This window comes from Bison bison, unplaced genomic scaffold, assembly GCF_000754665.1.
Source record: "Bison bison bison isolate TAMUID 2011002044 unplaced genomic scaffold, Bison_UMD1.0 scf7180017864348, whole genome shotgun sequence".
Lineage (NCBI taxonomy): Eukaryota > Metazoa > Chordata > Mammalia > Artiodactyla > Bovidae > Bison > Bison bison.
The window spans coordinates 1,730,837-1,745,930 of NW_011494920.1; the positions used below are offsets into that span (position 1 = coordinate 1,730,837).

General features: G+C 41.1%; 1 protein-coding gene across 1 annotated transcript in view; it reads right to left on the bottom strand.

Moving 5' to 3' along the window:
* Positions 1 to 15,094, bottom strand: part of FREM3 (FRAS1 related extracellular matrix 3) — a 109,270-nt gene that overhangs the window by 31,952 nt on the left and 62,224 nt on the right. The window contains 2 exon segments of the mRNA XM_010854725.1: positions 393 to 623; positions 7,596 to 7,742. Of these exon segments, the coding sequence (XP_010853027.1) occupies positions 393 to 623; positions 7,596 to 7,742 (378 nt within the window).

Sequence of the window (15,094 nt, forward strand, 5' to 3'; positions counted from 1 at the left end):
GCTGAAACTCCAGTACTTTGGCCACTTCATGCGAAGAGTTGACTCATTGGAAAAGACTCTGATGCTGGGAGGGATTTGGGGCAGGAGGAGAAGGGGACGACAGAGGATGAGATGGCTGGATGGCATCACTGACTCGATGGATGTGAGTCTGGGTGAACTCTGGGAGTTGGTGATAGACAGGGAGGCCTGGCATGCTGCGATTCATGGGGTCGCAAAGAGTCAGACACGACTGAGCGACTGAACTGAACTGAACTGAACTGAGGTGGTTTACTTAATTTGAAATCCTAAGTGATATGAATGTGTCCAGTGGCTTCTGGAGCTTGGTGGAGGTATAAATGCCTGAAATGAACCCAGGAACACATTAATAGATTGTACCAATAGGAATCACATACCATCTTCAGGGTCCATAATTTCAGCAGTTGCCATTTCTGGAAACTCCAGTACAGCCTTGATAGGGTTTGTCAGAATGATCTGGAAGGTCTCTGAAGCCTCATATTCATTGTCTGATGGAATTCTCACTTTCCACGTGGCTGTAGTCTGTCTGGGATTGAACTGGACTTGTTTCTGGGTGTTCCCTTTAAAATCTTTATCTGTTTTTGCAGTTTCATCTTTGGTTACAATGCCTAAACAAAAATCAGGAAACTATGAATATAAAGCCAAGTAACTGAAGGGAGTTTTTTCACAGTGGGTTCTACTGTTGATGAAATGCTAACAGCACAGAAATTGCTTCTTTTAATGTTCCCAGCAGACACTTATGAGCTAAATATATATTTTGGCTGTGTGGCATGTGAAATCCCAGATCCCTAACCAGGGACTGAACCTAGGTCATAGCAGTGAAAGTCTGCAATCCTAACCACAAAGCCACCAGAAACTGCCGCTTTTGAGATTTTTTTTTTGATTGAAATATAGTGGATTTACAATATTGTGTTAGTTTCCCATGTATAGCAAAGTGGTTCAGTTACATATATCTGTAATATATATTTCATATTATTTCTGACTGTATGTTATTATGAGGTATGGTATATAGTTTCCTGTGATATACAGTAACTCCTTGTTGCTAATCTAGTTTATGTAGAGTTGTTTGTACCTGTTAATCCCATACTCCTAACTTACTCCTCCTCACTCCCTTCCTCCTTTGGTAACTATAAAGTTGCTTTCTATATCTGTAAGTCTGCTTCTATTTTAAATATAGTTTCATTATTTATTAGATTTATTATTATTTATATATATATTTCATTATTTTTTTTATTTTTGGACTTCGCTAGTGGCTCAGACAGTAAAGTGTCTGCCCACAATGCGGGAGACCTGGGTTCGATCCCTGGGTCGGGAAGATCCCGTGCAGAAGGAAATGGCAACCCACTCCAGGACTCTTGCCTGGAAAATTCCATGAACTGAGGAGCCTTATAGGCTACAGTCCATGGGGTCACAAAGAGTCAGACACGACTGAGCGACTTCACTTCACTTCATTATTTTTTAGATTCTATACATAAATGATATAATACAGTATTTGTCTTTCTCTGACTTACTCAACCAAGTACAATATTCTCTAGGTTCATTCACATGGCTGAAAATGGCATTATTTCATTCTTTTTTAGTGGCTGAGTAATATTGTATATACATGTACTCACATATATATATGTACTACATCCTCTTAATCCAATTGTCTTTTGATAGGCCCTTGGGCTGGTTCCACATCTTGGATATTGTAAATGGTGCTGCTAGGAACACTGGGGTACATGTATCTTTTCGAACTAGAGTTATAAACTACTTTTGGCTAAAAGGGTGTGTCTAAGCAGGGGGCAGACATAAAGAGGAGTGACAAAAAAAGGGAACAGGCATTCACTTCCTTATTTTAGCACATGTCTACTGAGAGCATCTGATGTGCCACACTCTGCCGGCTGCTTGGGATTCAGAAATGAGTAAGAAAGTGCCCCAGCTCCAGAAAGCTCAGAGTCTCTGTAAGCAAGGAGAGGAACAGGCTGAACTGACTCCATCTGGAAAAAGAAGGAAACTCGATTTTGCACTTTCAGTGAGCTTTGGACTATGTGCCTGGTAGCCATGGGGATAACATACCTACAGCCGAACTGGCCCCAGACTGATAAACACCAGATTCCATAACAAGGTTTCCCGTTGCCAAAAACAATGTAATAATCCCATATGCAGTCAATCACCTTTGTAATCTTTATGGCACCCACTGGTGTAGGCTACAATGTATAACCAGCTGACCCTTCCGATTGTGAATTATGGCTGCAACCTGATTGTATATCCCTTTAACACTTTCCAGGCTAGGTTTAAGGAATCTGGGGATGTGGGCTTGAGCAGTACACTTAAGGTATATAAGGTTTTCACGAAAGTCGGTCCAGGTCCTTGGCTAAGAGGAGACTCTGCCTTGGGCCTGCTGCTGTAATAAACTGCACTCCACTATCTGCATCGTCCTTCTGAGTGAGTTGTTTCCCGGAATGCATGGCTGTAACATCTGGACTCTAGAATCTGAACCCCATGGAGGTAGAGACCTTGGGCTGTTTGTTTCACTGCAGGACTCCTGGTGACTGCAACAGGGCTGGGCATTTTTGAGTTAATATTTTGTATCTGATCATTTCTGCAGTCTCTGGGAGTATTTATTGTTTAGTCTCTAAGTCGAGTCTGGCTCTGTGACTCCATGGACCATATCCCGCCAGACACCTCTGTCCATGGGATTTCCCAGGCAAGAATACTGGAATGGGTTGCCATTTCCTTCTCTAGGGGATCTTCTGACCCAGGGATTGAACGCACATCTCCTGCATTGCAGGCAAATTCTTTACCACTGAGTCACTAGGGAAGTCCTTCTGGGAGGATAACTATAGGTTATTTTCTCAGACAGACATTTAGTCATGGTGGCTTGACTTTTCATGTGTTTACTGATTTTTTTGTCTTTATCTACTGATGTGTTTCTTTTGTGTGTGATTAAAAAAAAGTTTGTAGTCATATTTTTTTAAAGAAAAACTTCATTTTTACTTATTTATTTATTTGGGATCTTAGTTCCCTGACCAGGGATTGAACTCATGTCTCTGCAGTGGAAGCGCAGAGCCCTATCACACTTGCTAGACTGCCAAGGATTTCCCCTATGTGTGACTTTTTAACCATTTAAAAAATCAAAGCATAATGGGTACTTTACAATGTTGTGTGCTTACTGATTTTTGATAATAAGAAAATTGTTAGTAATTTTCCAGACAATTAGGGCACCGTTGGTGGAGATGGAGAGCTGGGACTTGATTTCAGCAGTGTTAGGAAATAGAAATTAACAAATTACTGAAGCAAATGACCAACAACACAGCAGTGTTAAAACGCCCACTGTGAGCGGTAAAGACTCCACCTTTCAGTGCAGGGAACATGGGTTCGATCCCTGTTCAGGGAATTAAGATCCAACATGCTGCACAAGGCAGCCAAAAATAAATAAATAAATAAATACATTAAAAAAAAATCAAGGGGCTTCCCTGGTGGCTCAGTGGTAAAGCATCTGCGTGCTGATGTAGGAGACATGGGTTCTATCCCTGATCCGGGAAGATGCCACATGACTCAGAGCAGCTAGGGTAATGCGCCACAACTCTTGAGCCTGGGCTCTAGAGCTTAGGAACCACAAATACTGAGCCCACGTGCTGCAACTACAGAAGCCCATGCACCCTTGAGCCTGTGCACCACAAAAAGAGAAGCCACTGCAAAGAGATGCTGGCATACAGCAGCTAGAAAGTAGCCCTCACTCGCCACAACTAAAGAAAAGCCCGAGCAGCAATGAAAACCCAGCACAGCCAAAAACTAATAAGTTTTTAAAAATCAAGAAAAATACTCATTGTGAGATACAAGGGTGGCAGATGGTAGCCCCTCAAGACTGAATTGATCCTCCCCTCTCCACAGAATGTTCAAGAAGTGTTCGAGTATCATTTGGCTTTGACACCCGAATGAGTACCCAATGGAGCACAAACACCCATGTCTCCTCTCTTCAGGCCTCACTATAAGGTTTAGACTCTTTGAATGTGTGAAATCAGATATCATGGCCTGACACCAGTTATCATGAAAAAGCTTTACATAAAATGAGACTCACAGCTCCTTGTGCCACTGGCTTGGTCTCATTCTCAGAGAATCTGATCTCATGTAAAAGACACCCAAAGCTCTAACGTGTGAAAATAATTTCCAGGATAGAAGAGCTGGAGTTGACTTTTCAAAAGTGTTGAAGAAAGTCTGCATTAATCCTAGTTTGGTAACTGAGAATGGATGTCCAGTTTTGAAGCACCTCCTTTGGCCCCATGTTGAGGTGAAGAAGATATGGAAGAGGGGTATATCCTCGGCTACACTTTATTTTTCTCATTTTTAAAAACTGGAGTATAATTGCTGTACAACATTATATAGGTTACATATGTACAATAATGTACTTGTGTAAAACAGTCACAATTTTTTAAGGTTATTCTCAATTCATAGTTATTATAAAATATTGGCATTATTCCCCATGTTGTACAGTATGTCCTTTTAGCTTATTTTACATGTAATAGTTTGTATCTCTTACTCCTCTATCCCTATGCTGCTCCAACCCCTACAGATAACCTACTAATTTGTTCTCTGTATCAGAGTTGTTTATTTTCTGTTATATTCACTAACTTGTCTATATACATAGTGTCTACACACACACACACACGTACACACAATACATCTTTATCCATTCATCTTTTGATGGACACTTTGCTTGCTTCCATGTCTTGGCAATTGTAAATAATGCTGCTAAGAACATTGGGGTGCATGTATCTTTTTGAATTAGAGTTTTTGATTTTTTCTAGGTACATACTCAAAAGTGGAATTGGTAGGTCATAAGGTAGCTCTATTTTTAGTTTTCTGAGAAACTTCCATACTGTTTTCTTCAGGGTTCAGCCAGAGTTTAAACAGAGCTAGTGAGCACTGCCATATACATTGTGCAGGCAGGTGGCTGTTTGCTTAATTTTGGGTCGATACTGGTTACCAGGTGCTAAGGATGTAATGCTGAATCAGGTCCGGCTGCCACTACCGCTGAGGGGTTTACAAGTCTGTGGGGGAGATAAAGAGGTGATTTCAATTCTGATGTATGAAAGCCATGAAAGAATAATGGCAGGTAATATTATTGAGTATTCCATGTGTGCTAGGGACCATGCAAAGTCAAGGACCTTTAGTTCCTTCTCAAGGGCTATAGATAATATTCTAAGCCATATCCTGGGAGCTGCCTTATAGATACTGCCAAATGGAGGAAGTCAACAACAAGCTGACCAGACAGTAGCAATGGCATAAGGCGCCACAATTCTGAGAAGTGGCCTCAATAAATGGAAACAAATCCACTCTGGAATTGAAGATTGAGGTTAAGTGAAGTTGCTCAGTTGTGTCCGACTCTTTGCGACCCCATGGACAGTAGCCTACCAGGCTCCGCCGTCCATGGGATTTTCCAGGCAAGAATACTGGAGTGGATTGCCATTTCCTTCTCCAGGGGATCTTCCCAACCCAGGGATTGAACCCGGGTCTCCTGCATTGCAGACAAATGCTTTACCATCTGAACCACCAGGGAAGCCCCAATTGAAGATTAACTGTACTTAAAACAATCAAGACGATGATGGTCAGACCACTGACGACCAATTTCAAGAAGACTGTCAGAGCCGACTGGGCTGTTTCTTCTTTGTCGCCCCCTCCCTCTATCTATAAAAGCTCTTGTCCCCAGATTGTCAGGGGGCAGTTGGTCTCTGGACAGGCATCAGCACCTCCTCCCACCTGCACTGTTGCTGGCGTCGAAAATAAAGCAAACCTTTCTTTTCACTCACCTGGCTTCTTTATTGACTTTTGAGTGGTGAGCAGCGGGACCCTGTGTTCAGTAACAGATTTTGGCACTCTGCTAACATTTAGACTACTAACCCCAGCATCAGGTAGGGTGAGGGGATTAGGAGGGCTTCCTAGAGCCCTGAGTAAGGTGTTTTATAGATTCTCTTCTGTGGTTTGATATGTTTGTTTGTTTGTTAATATTTATTTATTTGGCTGCATCAGGTCTTAGTTACATGTGGACTCCAGTTACTTGATCAGGGATCAAACCCAGGTCTCTTACATTGGGAGTGTGGAGTCTAAGCCACTGGGGCACCAGGGAAGTCCCTGATGTCATTTTAAGAGAACAAAATGATGGCATTTTAGAGAACAAAAGAGCTGACTGTAGTTTGCATAACAACAAATATTGGGTGACTACCATATGTCCCAGGCTGTTTTGAGGGTTGGCCATCACCCAAGATGTCATTTCTGCCCTTTTGGAGCTGGAAATCTGCTGAGGGAAACAGAGGACAGTTGGACCTGAGATGCCTGTCAGGGATGGTTAGTGCTCTGAAGAAGCAACGAAGCAGGGCATGGAGACAGTGTATAAGGAGATGCCGAATCAGATAGGAAGACCTTTGCACCTCTCTGAGGAGTTTAGTCCCTCTACAAATATTCAAATGACTCTGGGAAGATGGACAGTTTTTTCCCCCTGAGTCAGACAGGATATGAAAATACCTCTTGACATAAAAACCCAAATCTTTGCCTATGAGAAATGCCCAAGATAAAGAATTGTGGAGACAGAACCCTACAAGAGAAGGGAAGCGTGTTTCAGCTGAAGTTCTTGGCAGAAAGTTCCACTGTGTGTTGATGAAGTAACCTCTGGGTAGTAACTGAGACCAAGGGCCATGCAGAAATCATGGTGCTCTCTGGCTGACCTCGTCTCCTAGAACTGTCCCAACTCAGACACCCCGAGCCTGGAGAACAGACCTGGGAAAAGCTTGCCTTTCCTTGATTGCCTGTTCTCAGCCATCTGCCTCCTGGCTTCTCTCCAGTGGTTTTGGCAGGACTCTAATTAGCCCCCAAAGGTCTCGGAAATTCACAATGCCCGCTTGTAAAATGAAGACATTTTATTGTCTTCTGTTTGTCTTCACAACAGATTATGAAAAAGATAAAATGATCTCTGAAATTTCTGGCAGCTAGAGATGTTATAAAAATGTAATGCATCATTAGAGCAATTACTGTTGATTATTAGTGATGATAATGCAATGTATTATGTAGGCATTATATATCCATCTACCCCAAAGAAGCTTAGGTCTTTGTAGAACACAGAAAAATTTCACACTGTACATATCTTGAAGGAATTTATAACCTAATGGCAGGGTGGAAACAATTATACATAATCAAAAGAAATAGCTACAACTAAACACAATAATGTGTCATGTACTCATAAATAATTTTTAAAAAGAAATAGCTAGAACTGAGCATAATAATGTATTCTACGCTTAAAAACAATTTTGAAAGAAACTGAGTGATCTGGGGACTGTGGTATATGGTTATGAAATGTCTTAATTTTCCTAGAGTCCTTCAACTTGAAAGAGATAGGGGGAAAATAGAAGAAGAAAAAATTGCTGTATATAAACCTGTAATTCACATGGAGTGAAAACCATGGCATAATTTCACACATTAATCTTTTAGAAGTTCCCGCAAATCTGTTACTGATTCTCTTCCAATCTATTCTCTTATACTTATTTTTAAGCCTTAATTTCATGTTTTTGTTACCTTTTGCCAACAACCAACTCAAAGTTACTTACTGATAGAGGATGTTTCTCCAAGGGATCCTCTGCGTGTCAGGGTCACTTCTAAGAACGTGGAGTCTTCATCCATAATGTAATACTCTTTCTCCAATGCAATCCGAGCCCAGGAGAGGTGGAAAGGTTGATTTGTTAGCTTATTTCCTCCTGTAATTGACAGGGGTCAAACAGGTGTTAGATGAACTATTGGATGAAAAAATATGAATGACTGAAGTTTGCATTTTGCTTCTGAAGTCAAGAGTTTTTAAAAGTAAGTGCTCATTTTTATATAGAGAGGAAAAGGGCTTTGCTTTTTTTTTAGAGTGCTGTGAGCACCATTTAGAACCCTGTTTCCCCTGCTTGATGTGGGATTATTACTGTGGCTCTGTTCCTGAAAGGCCTAAGGCACCGGAATTCTAAAGGGCTTCCCTGGTGGCTCAATTTGTAAAGAATCTGCCTGCAGTGCAGGAGACCTGGGTTCAATCCCTGGGTTGGGAAGATTCCCTGAAGGGAATGGCAACCCACTCCAGTACTCTTGCCTGGAAAATCCCAAGGACAGAGGATCCCGGCAGGCTACAGTCTATGTGGTCACAGGAGTCTGACAGGACTTAGCAACTAAACTACTACTAAAACTAGGTAGCTTAATTTTATTTTTTAAAAGATTTTTTTTGTGTGGACCATTGTTAAAGTCTTCATTAAATTTGTTACAATATTGCCTCTGTTTTATGTTTTGGCATTTTGGCTGCAAGGCATGTGGGATCGTAGCTCCCTGACCAAGGATTAAACCTGTGCCTCCTGCACTGGAAGGTAAAGTCTTAACCACTGGACAGCCAGGGAAGTCCCAAGCTTGGTAGTTTTAAGTTCAATTCATTTGACACCTCCATCCTTCCGTTGCTGCCTCCCTGGTTTGCTTCCTTTCTCCTTGCCTCTCTTCTTGGATTTCTTCCTCTGCCCTCTGATTTACTACTTTGTATTATTTGTGTATCAATTTGCTCGCACACTGGTCTAGAAGTTCCTTAAAGACAGTGCCCAATTTATATTTTCTTATTTTATCACTATAGAAACCAAGTACTGTGTCTTGAACTCGGATGTGTAAAAGTCTAAAAATTATGCAAGTAGAGGGCAACAGACAAGGCTATAAGGTCTCCATCTGATTTTGTCTCACCCACACTAGATCACAGGTCTCTGCTGATGGTCAGCCTTATTAGCGATGTGGAATGTGTACATTATATAACATTCAACAAACTAAGATCATGGCATCTGGTCCCATCACTTCATGGCAAATAGATGGGAAGACAATGGAAACAGTTACTTTATTTTCTTGGGCTCCAAAATCACTGCAGATGGTGACTGCTGCCATGAAATAAGACACTTGCCCCTTGGAAGAAAAGTTATGACAAACCTAGACAGGATTTTAAAAAGCAGAGACATCACTTTGCCAATAAAGGCCCATACTAGTCAAAGTTATGCTTTTTCCAGTAGTCATGTATGGATGTGAGAGTTGGACCATAAAGAAGGCTGAGTGCCAAAAAATTAATGCTTTCAAATTGTGGTGTTGGAGAAGACTCTTGAGAGTCCCTCAGACCTCAAGGAGATCCAACCAGTCCATCCTAAAGGAAATCAATCCTGAATATTCATTGGAAGGACTGATGCTGAAGCTGAAGCTCCAATACTTTGGCCACCTGATGCGAAGAACTGACTCATCTGAAAAGCCCCTGATGCTGGGCAAGATTGAAGGTGGGAGGAGAAGAGGCTGACAGAGGATGAGACTGTTTGATGGCAACACTGACTAGATGGACATGAGTTTGAGCAAGCTCCGGGAATTGGTGATGGACAGGGAAGCCTGGTGTGCTGCAGGTCTTCCTGCAGCAATAGAGTAGTAGAACTGGACAAGACTGAGTAACTGAACTGAATGTTCTAAAAAGAGAATGTAAGCTCATAATGGGCGATGGGGGTAAAGAGGGAGCAACAGGCACCCTCCATGTGCCAGGCACTGAGCTAGGCAGTATAGTTTGCAAACAAAAAAGAAAAAGCAGAGGCAAACAAGAAGAAGGAGACAGGAGTCAGTGAACAGGCACTGACCGGACCCACTAGGACAAGGAAAGCGCCTGGGTGAACAAAAGGTGAATTTTGGAAAAGGAATGATTTAAAAAGCAATAATTAAAATAATAACGGAGAAAAACAACCAAATGTGGAATTTATAGTTTGCTGAGTTTGAAAGGCATAATGCATTTATGTTTCACAATTATATCTTATTAGGTTGAAAAAAAGGAATCATACAATAAGTATTTTATCTAAATACTGTATTCAGGAATATTTCATTTTGATATAAATGATTTACTAATTCTTTCAAAAATACAATGATTTAAAAATTAAAATTAAGTTTTAAAACCCTAAAGAAGAGATTATACATGCTTGAAGACAACTGTGAAAATGAATTTAATAAAAGCAGATGCTCAAGTAAGCAAAATCAAATCCTGAAGGATAAAGTAGCAGCCATTGTCAAATGTTAGTGGTTTATGACCCTGAACTTGGAAAAAGATTTAACTAATAAGATATTTGATCTTAAATATTTAATAATTACCCAATGAAAATGTGTAATATTACATATACTTTTGTTTCTACTACTCCATTGCCATTTTCAAATAGCTTTATTGTCATAAGCATTTAGCTTCTATGGCTACCTGCCTAACATAACTTGATAATGTATTTGAACTCTATAAGCACCTATTCGTCATGCATTTGGAAATAATACCTATAACTAATGATTGTCACAAAGTGTCAGTTAATGTCAATAGTCATTTGGAAAATGCTTCGAGGTGCCTCCTTGGGAGGAAATGTGCTCCTGTGAATTTTGACTTGATATATACAGTTCCAGCTGCATGTCCACAGATTGTAAATAGAATGGGTTTTTTAAATAGAGTTATACATTCAGAGAAAAGAGACTAACTTGAGATAAAAGAATTAGAAAATTGAAAAAGAGAAAAAGTCAAATTGCATATCAGACAGATCACCATTTTCAACCCGTCTGTCTCCCTTTGATGTTGGCTCTGTAGGTGGCAATTTAAGAAATGTGCTTTGTTAGCTGAAATATGCCATGTCCCCTTCCTGCACAAGAATATTGATTATTTCACTCCTATTTCTTTCGTGTAATTCACTTCTATTCGGTGATTTCTTGGCCTGCCTGGTTTTCTCCCTTTAGTGGGTACAAATACTGATGTTCTGGGGCTGGGAAGGATAACTGTCTCCTCTTGAAATTTCCAGCTGCAAAGGTTCATGCCCATTCTTTTTGAGAAATGATTGGCTGTTTTGTGTATGCTCACATCAGGTTTTTCAGAAAAGAGTTGGCGAGGGTAATCCAGAGCAGACAGATAAGCTATCAGCAGCCATGGCTCTCGCTGTGTTCTCCTAAGGTACAGCAAGCTTCCTTCCATGCAATGCTTGTAAATCCCCTTCTTCAGTCTTTGGAAATCTGGGGGCAGGTGGTGGAGGGAGAAATCTTTGTGCTTACCCGCTGGGCAGGTGTGAGCCGCAGAGGGTGGCAGGTTTAATGTGTTTTAAAAAGAGATATTTGGTATATTCTTTTTGGAGATGTCCCCAAACTGTTTTGATGATATATTTGGCTCTCCATTTCAAAAACTATGAACCCAACATGTTACTGCTATGGATAACAATACAAGTATTTTGTGCCCTTTGCCTCCTTCTTAGAGTTTTTCAATATGAACTCAGTGGAAGCAGTGTGGAAAAAAATACAGACCACGAGCTTTTCTTAGATTCTTTTGTATGCCTCAATAGGGGCATCACTATATGCTGCTTTTGGCACAAAAAAAATTACCCCCCAAATTCTCACAGCAAGACTTTAGATAATAATAGTAGTAAATTTTTAAAAGTTTCTCTTTGTTAATTATATGATTACACCAATCTACATACGTGATAAAAAGATACAGACCCAGTATATCAACGTCAACTTCCTATTTTCCAATTATTAATAGTAGGAAAGTAGAAATACACTGATTGCATGACCAGTTCTAATGCCGTTTCTGTTTGGGAGTTGGGGTTCCATATGGCTTAACTGGAAGAGAGAAAACATTGTGCCTTCCTTCTCTAGAGTGTACAGGATTCAAGGAAGATATAAAACATACTCTTCATTTGAGAGAATGTAATGATGTAATGTAATGTAATATAGCAACTTCCTATTTGGTGATCAGAGTAATCATTCTCATATTTGGATACAATCTAGATAGATCCATACAAAGTGTCCAGCTAACCTCCTGTATTGAACTAGAAAATCTTTTCTTCTAAATTTATCTCATGCTATTTTCTTTTCCCTCCCCATTGGAGGTGAACACTATATTTGATTACTATGCTTTAAGTCAGGGATGTAAGGGGTCTTTGTTCCCTCAACAATCTAGCAATTTAAAAAAGTTGCCCTCACCAGAGTTGTGATTTATCATTATCAAGGAGACACGTGTGACAAATTCCAGTTCCACCCACCAGACTAACGGGGGTGTGGAGGCAGCAAGAGGGGTCATGGCCCTCAGTATCCTGGAGAGCCAGTTGGTGCCTGACTAGGTACATACCACATCCAGGCACATCATCTGTGTGCCACATTTCATTTTCATGTTTCCGATTACTGACTGTGTGAAACAAACAATTTATCTGATTTCTAACGTGTTTATTTGGCAGTATCTTAATACAACTTTCCTTTCAGAGATTCTTCCCTCTGTGTTGAGATTGTTATGAGGATCAAATGTGATAATGGATGTGGAAGCTTTGGAAAAGTTTGAATTTCCCTCAACACAGCCTGGCAGGAATCTAAGTGGGCAGAGAGCCTCCTCCATGGGCAGAGGTCACAGAGGAAGAGGAATTCAGGCAGTAAGCTGGCCAGCTGGGCAGGTGGTCCTATTGGGTCAAACCACAGGAAATGCTCGTTTTCTTCAGATCAAAAATGTCAGCAATTTTGTGTAGCTCAACTTGACACGTAGCAAGGTGTCAGGGTGCAGTGAGAAGACAGCTGGACTCAGGGGAAGGAGTTGGAGGCTGCGGTCTTAGGGGCACCACTAACTAGAGGGGTAGCCCTGGGGGAGATGCTTCCTTCTCAAGACCCCATTTCTTCTTCTCTCAAATGAGCAAGTGGAATTAGAACCTTTCCTATCCAGTTTTAATGTTTCATGATTTTTCTGCTTTACCTTATTAGCTGGTACCATCACAGCTATAGAGAAAACATATTAATTTAGTATGTCCCAGTTTGGACAAACAATAATATTACTCGTCTAAGCTGGTGTAACTTGATACATTAAATGTGAGTGGTTAGCTCTCCTGAGCCCTAAGCACAGGCAAGGAGGAAGAAGTCTCTGGAAGGCACACAAACTACCTGGGCACAGAACTGCACTGGTTTATCTAGAGGCATGATCATCACCCCAACTGCATATTATAACCCGGTCCTTTCGTATCCATTACCTCACATGAAAATCCAATCAACAGCAACCTTGAAGAGGAGCCAGCACGCTTGACATTATACAAATGAATCACCTGCCTGACAAATGAAGTACTTATGCTTCAGTAACTACGCCTCACTCGAGGTCACAGAGCAAGTCAATAAGTTAAAAAATAGGAGAAATTCTCCGCAATCTGGATCCTCTCCACCTCTCCATTATCTACTACTCTTTTGCTGCCTTGGAATGCATAAGCTAACTATACTAAGCTATGTGCAGCATGCCAAACTTATAGTGTTGTTTCTGAGTTCAGCTCTGAAAACTCCTATTCATCCTTCAAAGGCCCAGATTGGGCATTACTTCTTGATGAAACTTCCCTGGGCGATCTCTCATCCCTGCCCTTTATATACATACTTCCTTGGTAGTGCCTCTCGTGGTACTGCAGTTAATTGTTCCATGTCTGACTCTCTTTCTATTGTATATTTGGAGTTGACTGTTTGTGGCTTTTCATAACGCAGTCCCTACCACATAGCATGGTGGTTTGGTTAGTCAGCTCTTAACAGAAACGGTCAAGCCAGAGAGCCAACAGATGTCATTAGCTTCGTTCTTGGCAAGCACTTATCAGGCGAAGAATATAAGCTGAACTTTTCCTTCCAAGGGAAGTCTTCCATTTGTCAGCAATTCCTTTTTGCCAGACCACCAATCAACAATTGCTAGATAAATGAAAAGCTTCCACTCAACTTACAAACTCTTGGGTAGAATATTCATTTTCTAGAAAGTAAAAGTCCTTTTTAAAATAGCACAAGCTATAAACAATCCCAGTGGTTTCTGTGGGGTCACAAAAAGTCAGACACAACTGAGAAACTAACACTGCTGCTGCTGCTAAGTCACTTCAGTCGTGTCCGACTCTGTGCAACCCCATAGACGGCTGCCCAACAGGTGCCCCCGTCCCGGGATTCTCCAGGCAAGAACACTGGAGTGGGTTGCCATTTCCTTCTCCAATGCATGAAAGTGAAAAGTGAAAGTGAAGATGCTCAGTCATGTCCGACTCTTCGCGACGCCAGGGACTGCAGCCTACCAGGCTCCTCCATCCATGGGATTTTCCAGGTAAGAGTACTGGAGTGGGGTGCCATTGCCTAGTTCCCAGCAATTAATTGGGACTCAGTAAATACTTACTGAATGGCTAAACAACCAAACTAATCAAAAAGATCACATGGACCACAGGCTTGTCTAACTCAATGAAACTATGAGCCATGCTGTGTAGGGCCAGCCAAGATGGGCGGGGCATGGTGGAGAGTTATGACAAAATGAGGTCCACTGGAGAAGGGAATGGTAAACCACTTCAGTATTCTTGCCTTGAGAACCTCATGAACAGCATGAAAAGGCAAAAAGATATGACACTGAAAGATGAGCTCCCCAGGTCGGCAGGTGCCCAATATGCTACTGGAGAAGAGTGGAGAAATAACTCAGAAAGAATGAAGACATGGAGCCAAATCAAAAACAATGCTCAGTTGTGAACATGACTGGTGATGGAAGTAAAGTCCGATGCTGTAAAGAACAATATTACATAGGAACCTGGAAGGTTGGATCCAAGAATCAAGGTAAATTGGAAGTGGTCAAACAGGAGATGGCAAGAGTAAACATCAACATTTTAAGAATCAGTGAACTAAAATGGACCAGAATGGGCAAATTTAACTCAGATGACCATTATATCTACTACTGTGGTCAAAGGAACCCTTAGAAGAAATGGAGTAGCCATCATAGTCAGTAAAGAGTCTGAAATGCAGTACTTGGATGCAATCTCAAAAACGACAGGATGATCTCTGTTCGTTTCCAAGACAAACCATTCAATATCTCAGTAATCCAAGTCTATGCCCCAACCATTAATGCTGAAGAAACTGAAGTTGAATGGTTCTCTGAAGACATACAAGACCTTCTAGAACTAACACCCATAAAAGATGTCCTTTTCCTTATAGGGGACTGGAATGCAAAAGTAGGAAGTCAAGAGATACCTGGAGTAACAGGCAAATTGGGCCTTGGAATACAAAACAAAGCAGGGCAAAGGCTAAAGAGTTTTGTCAAGAG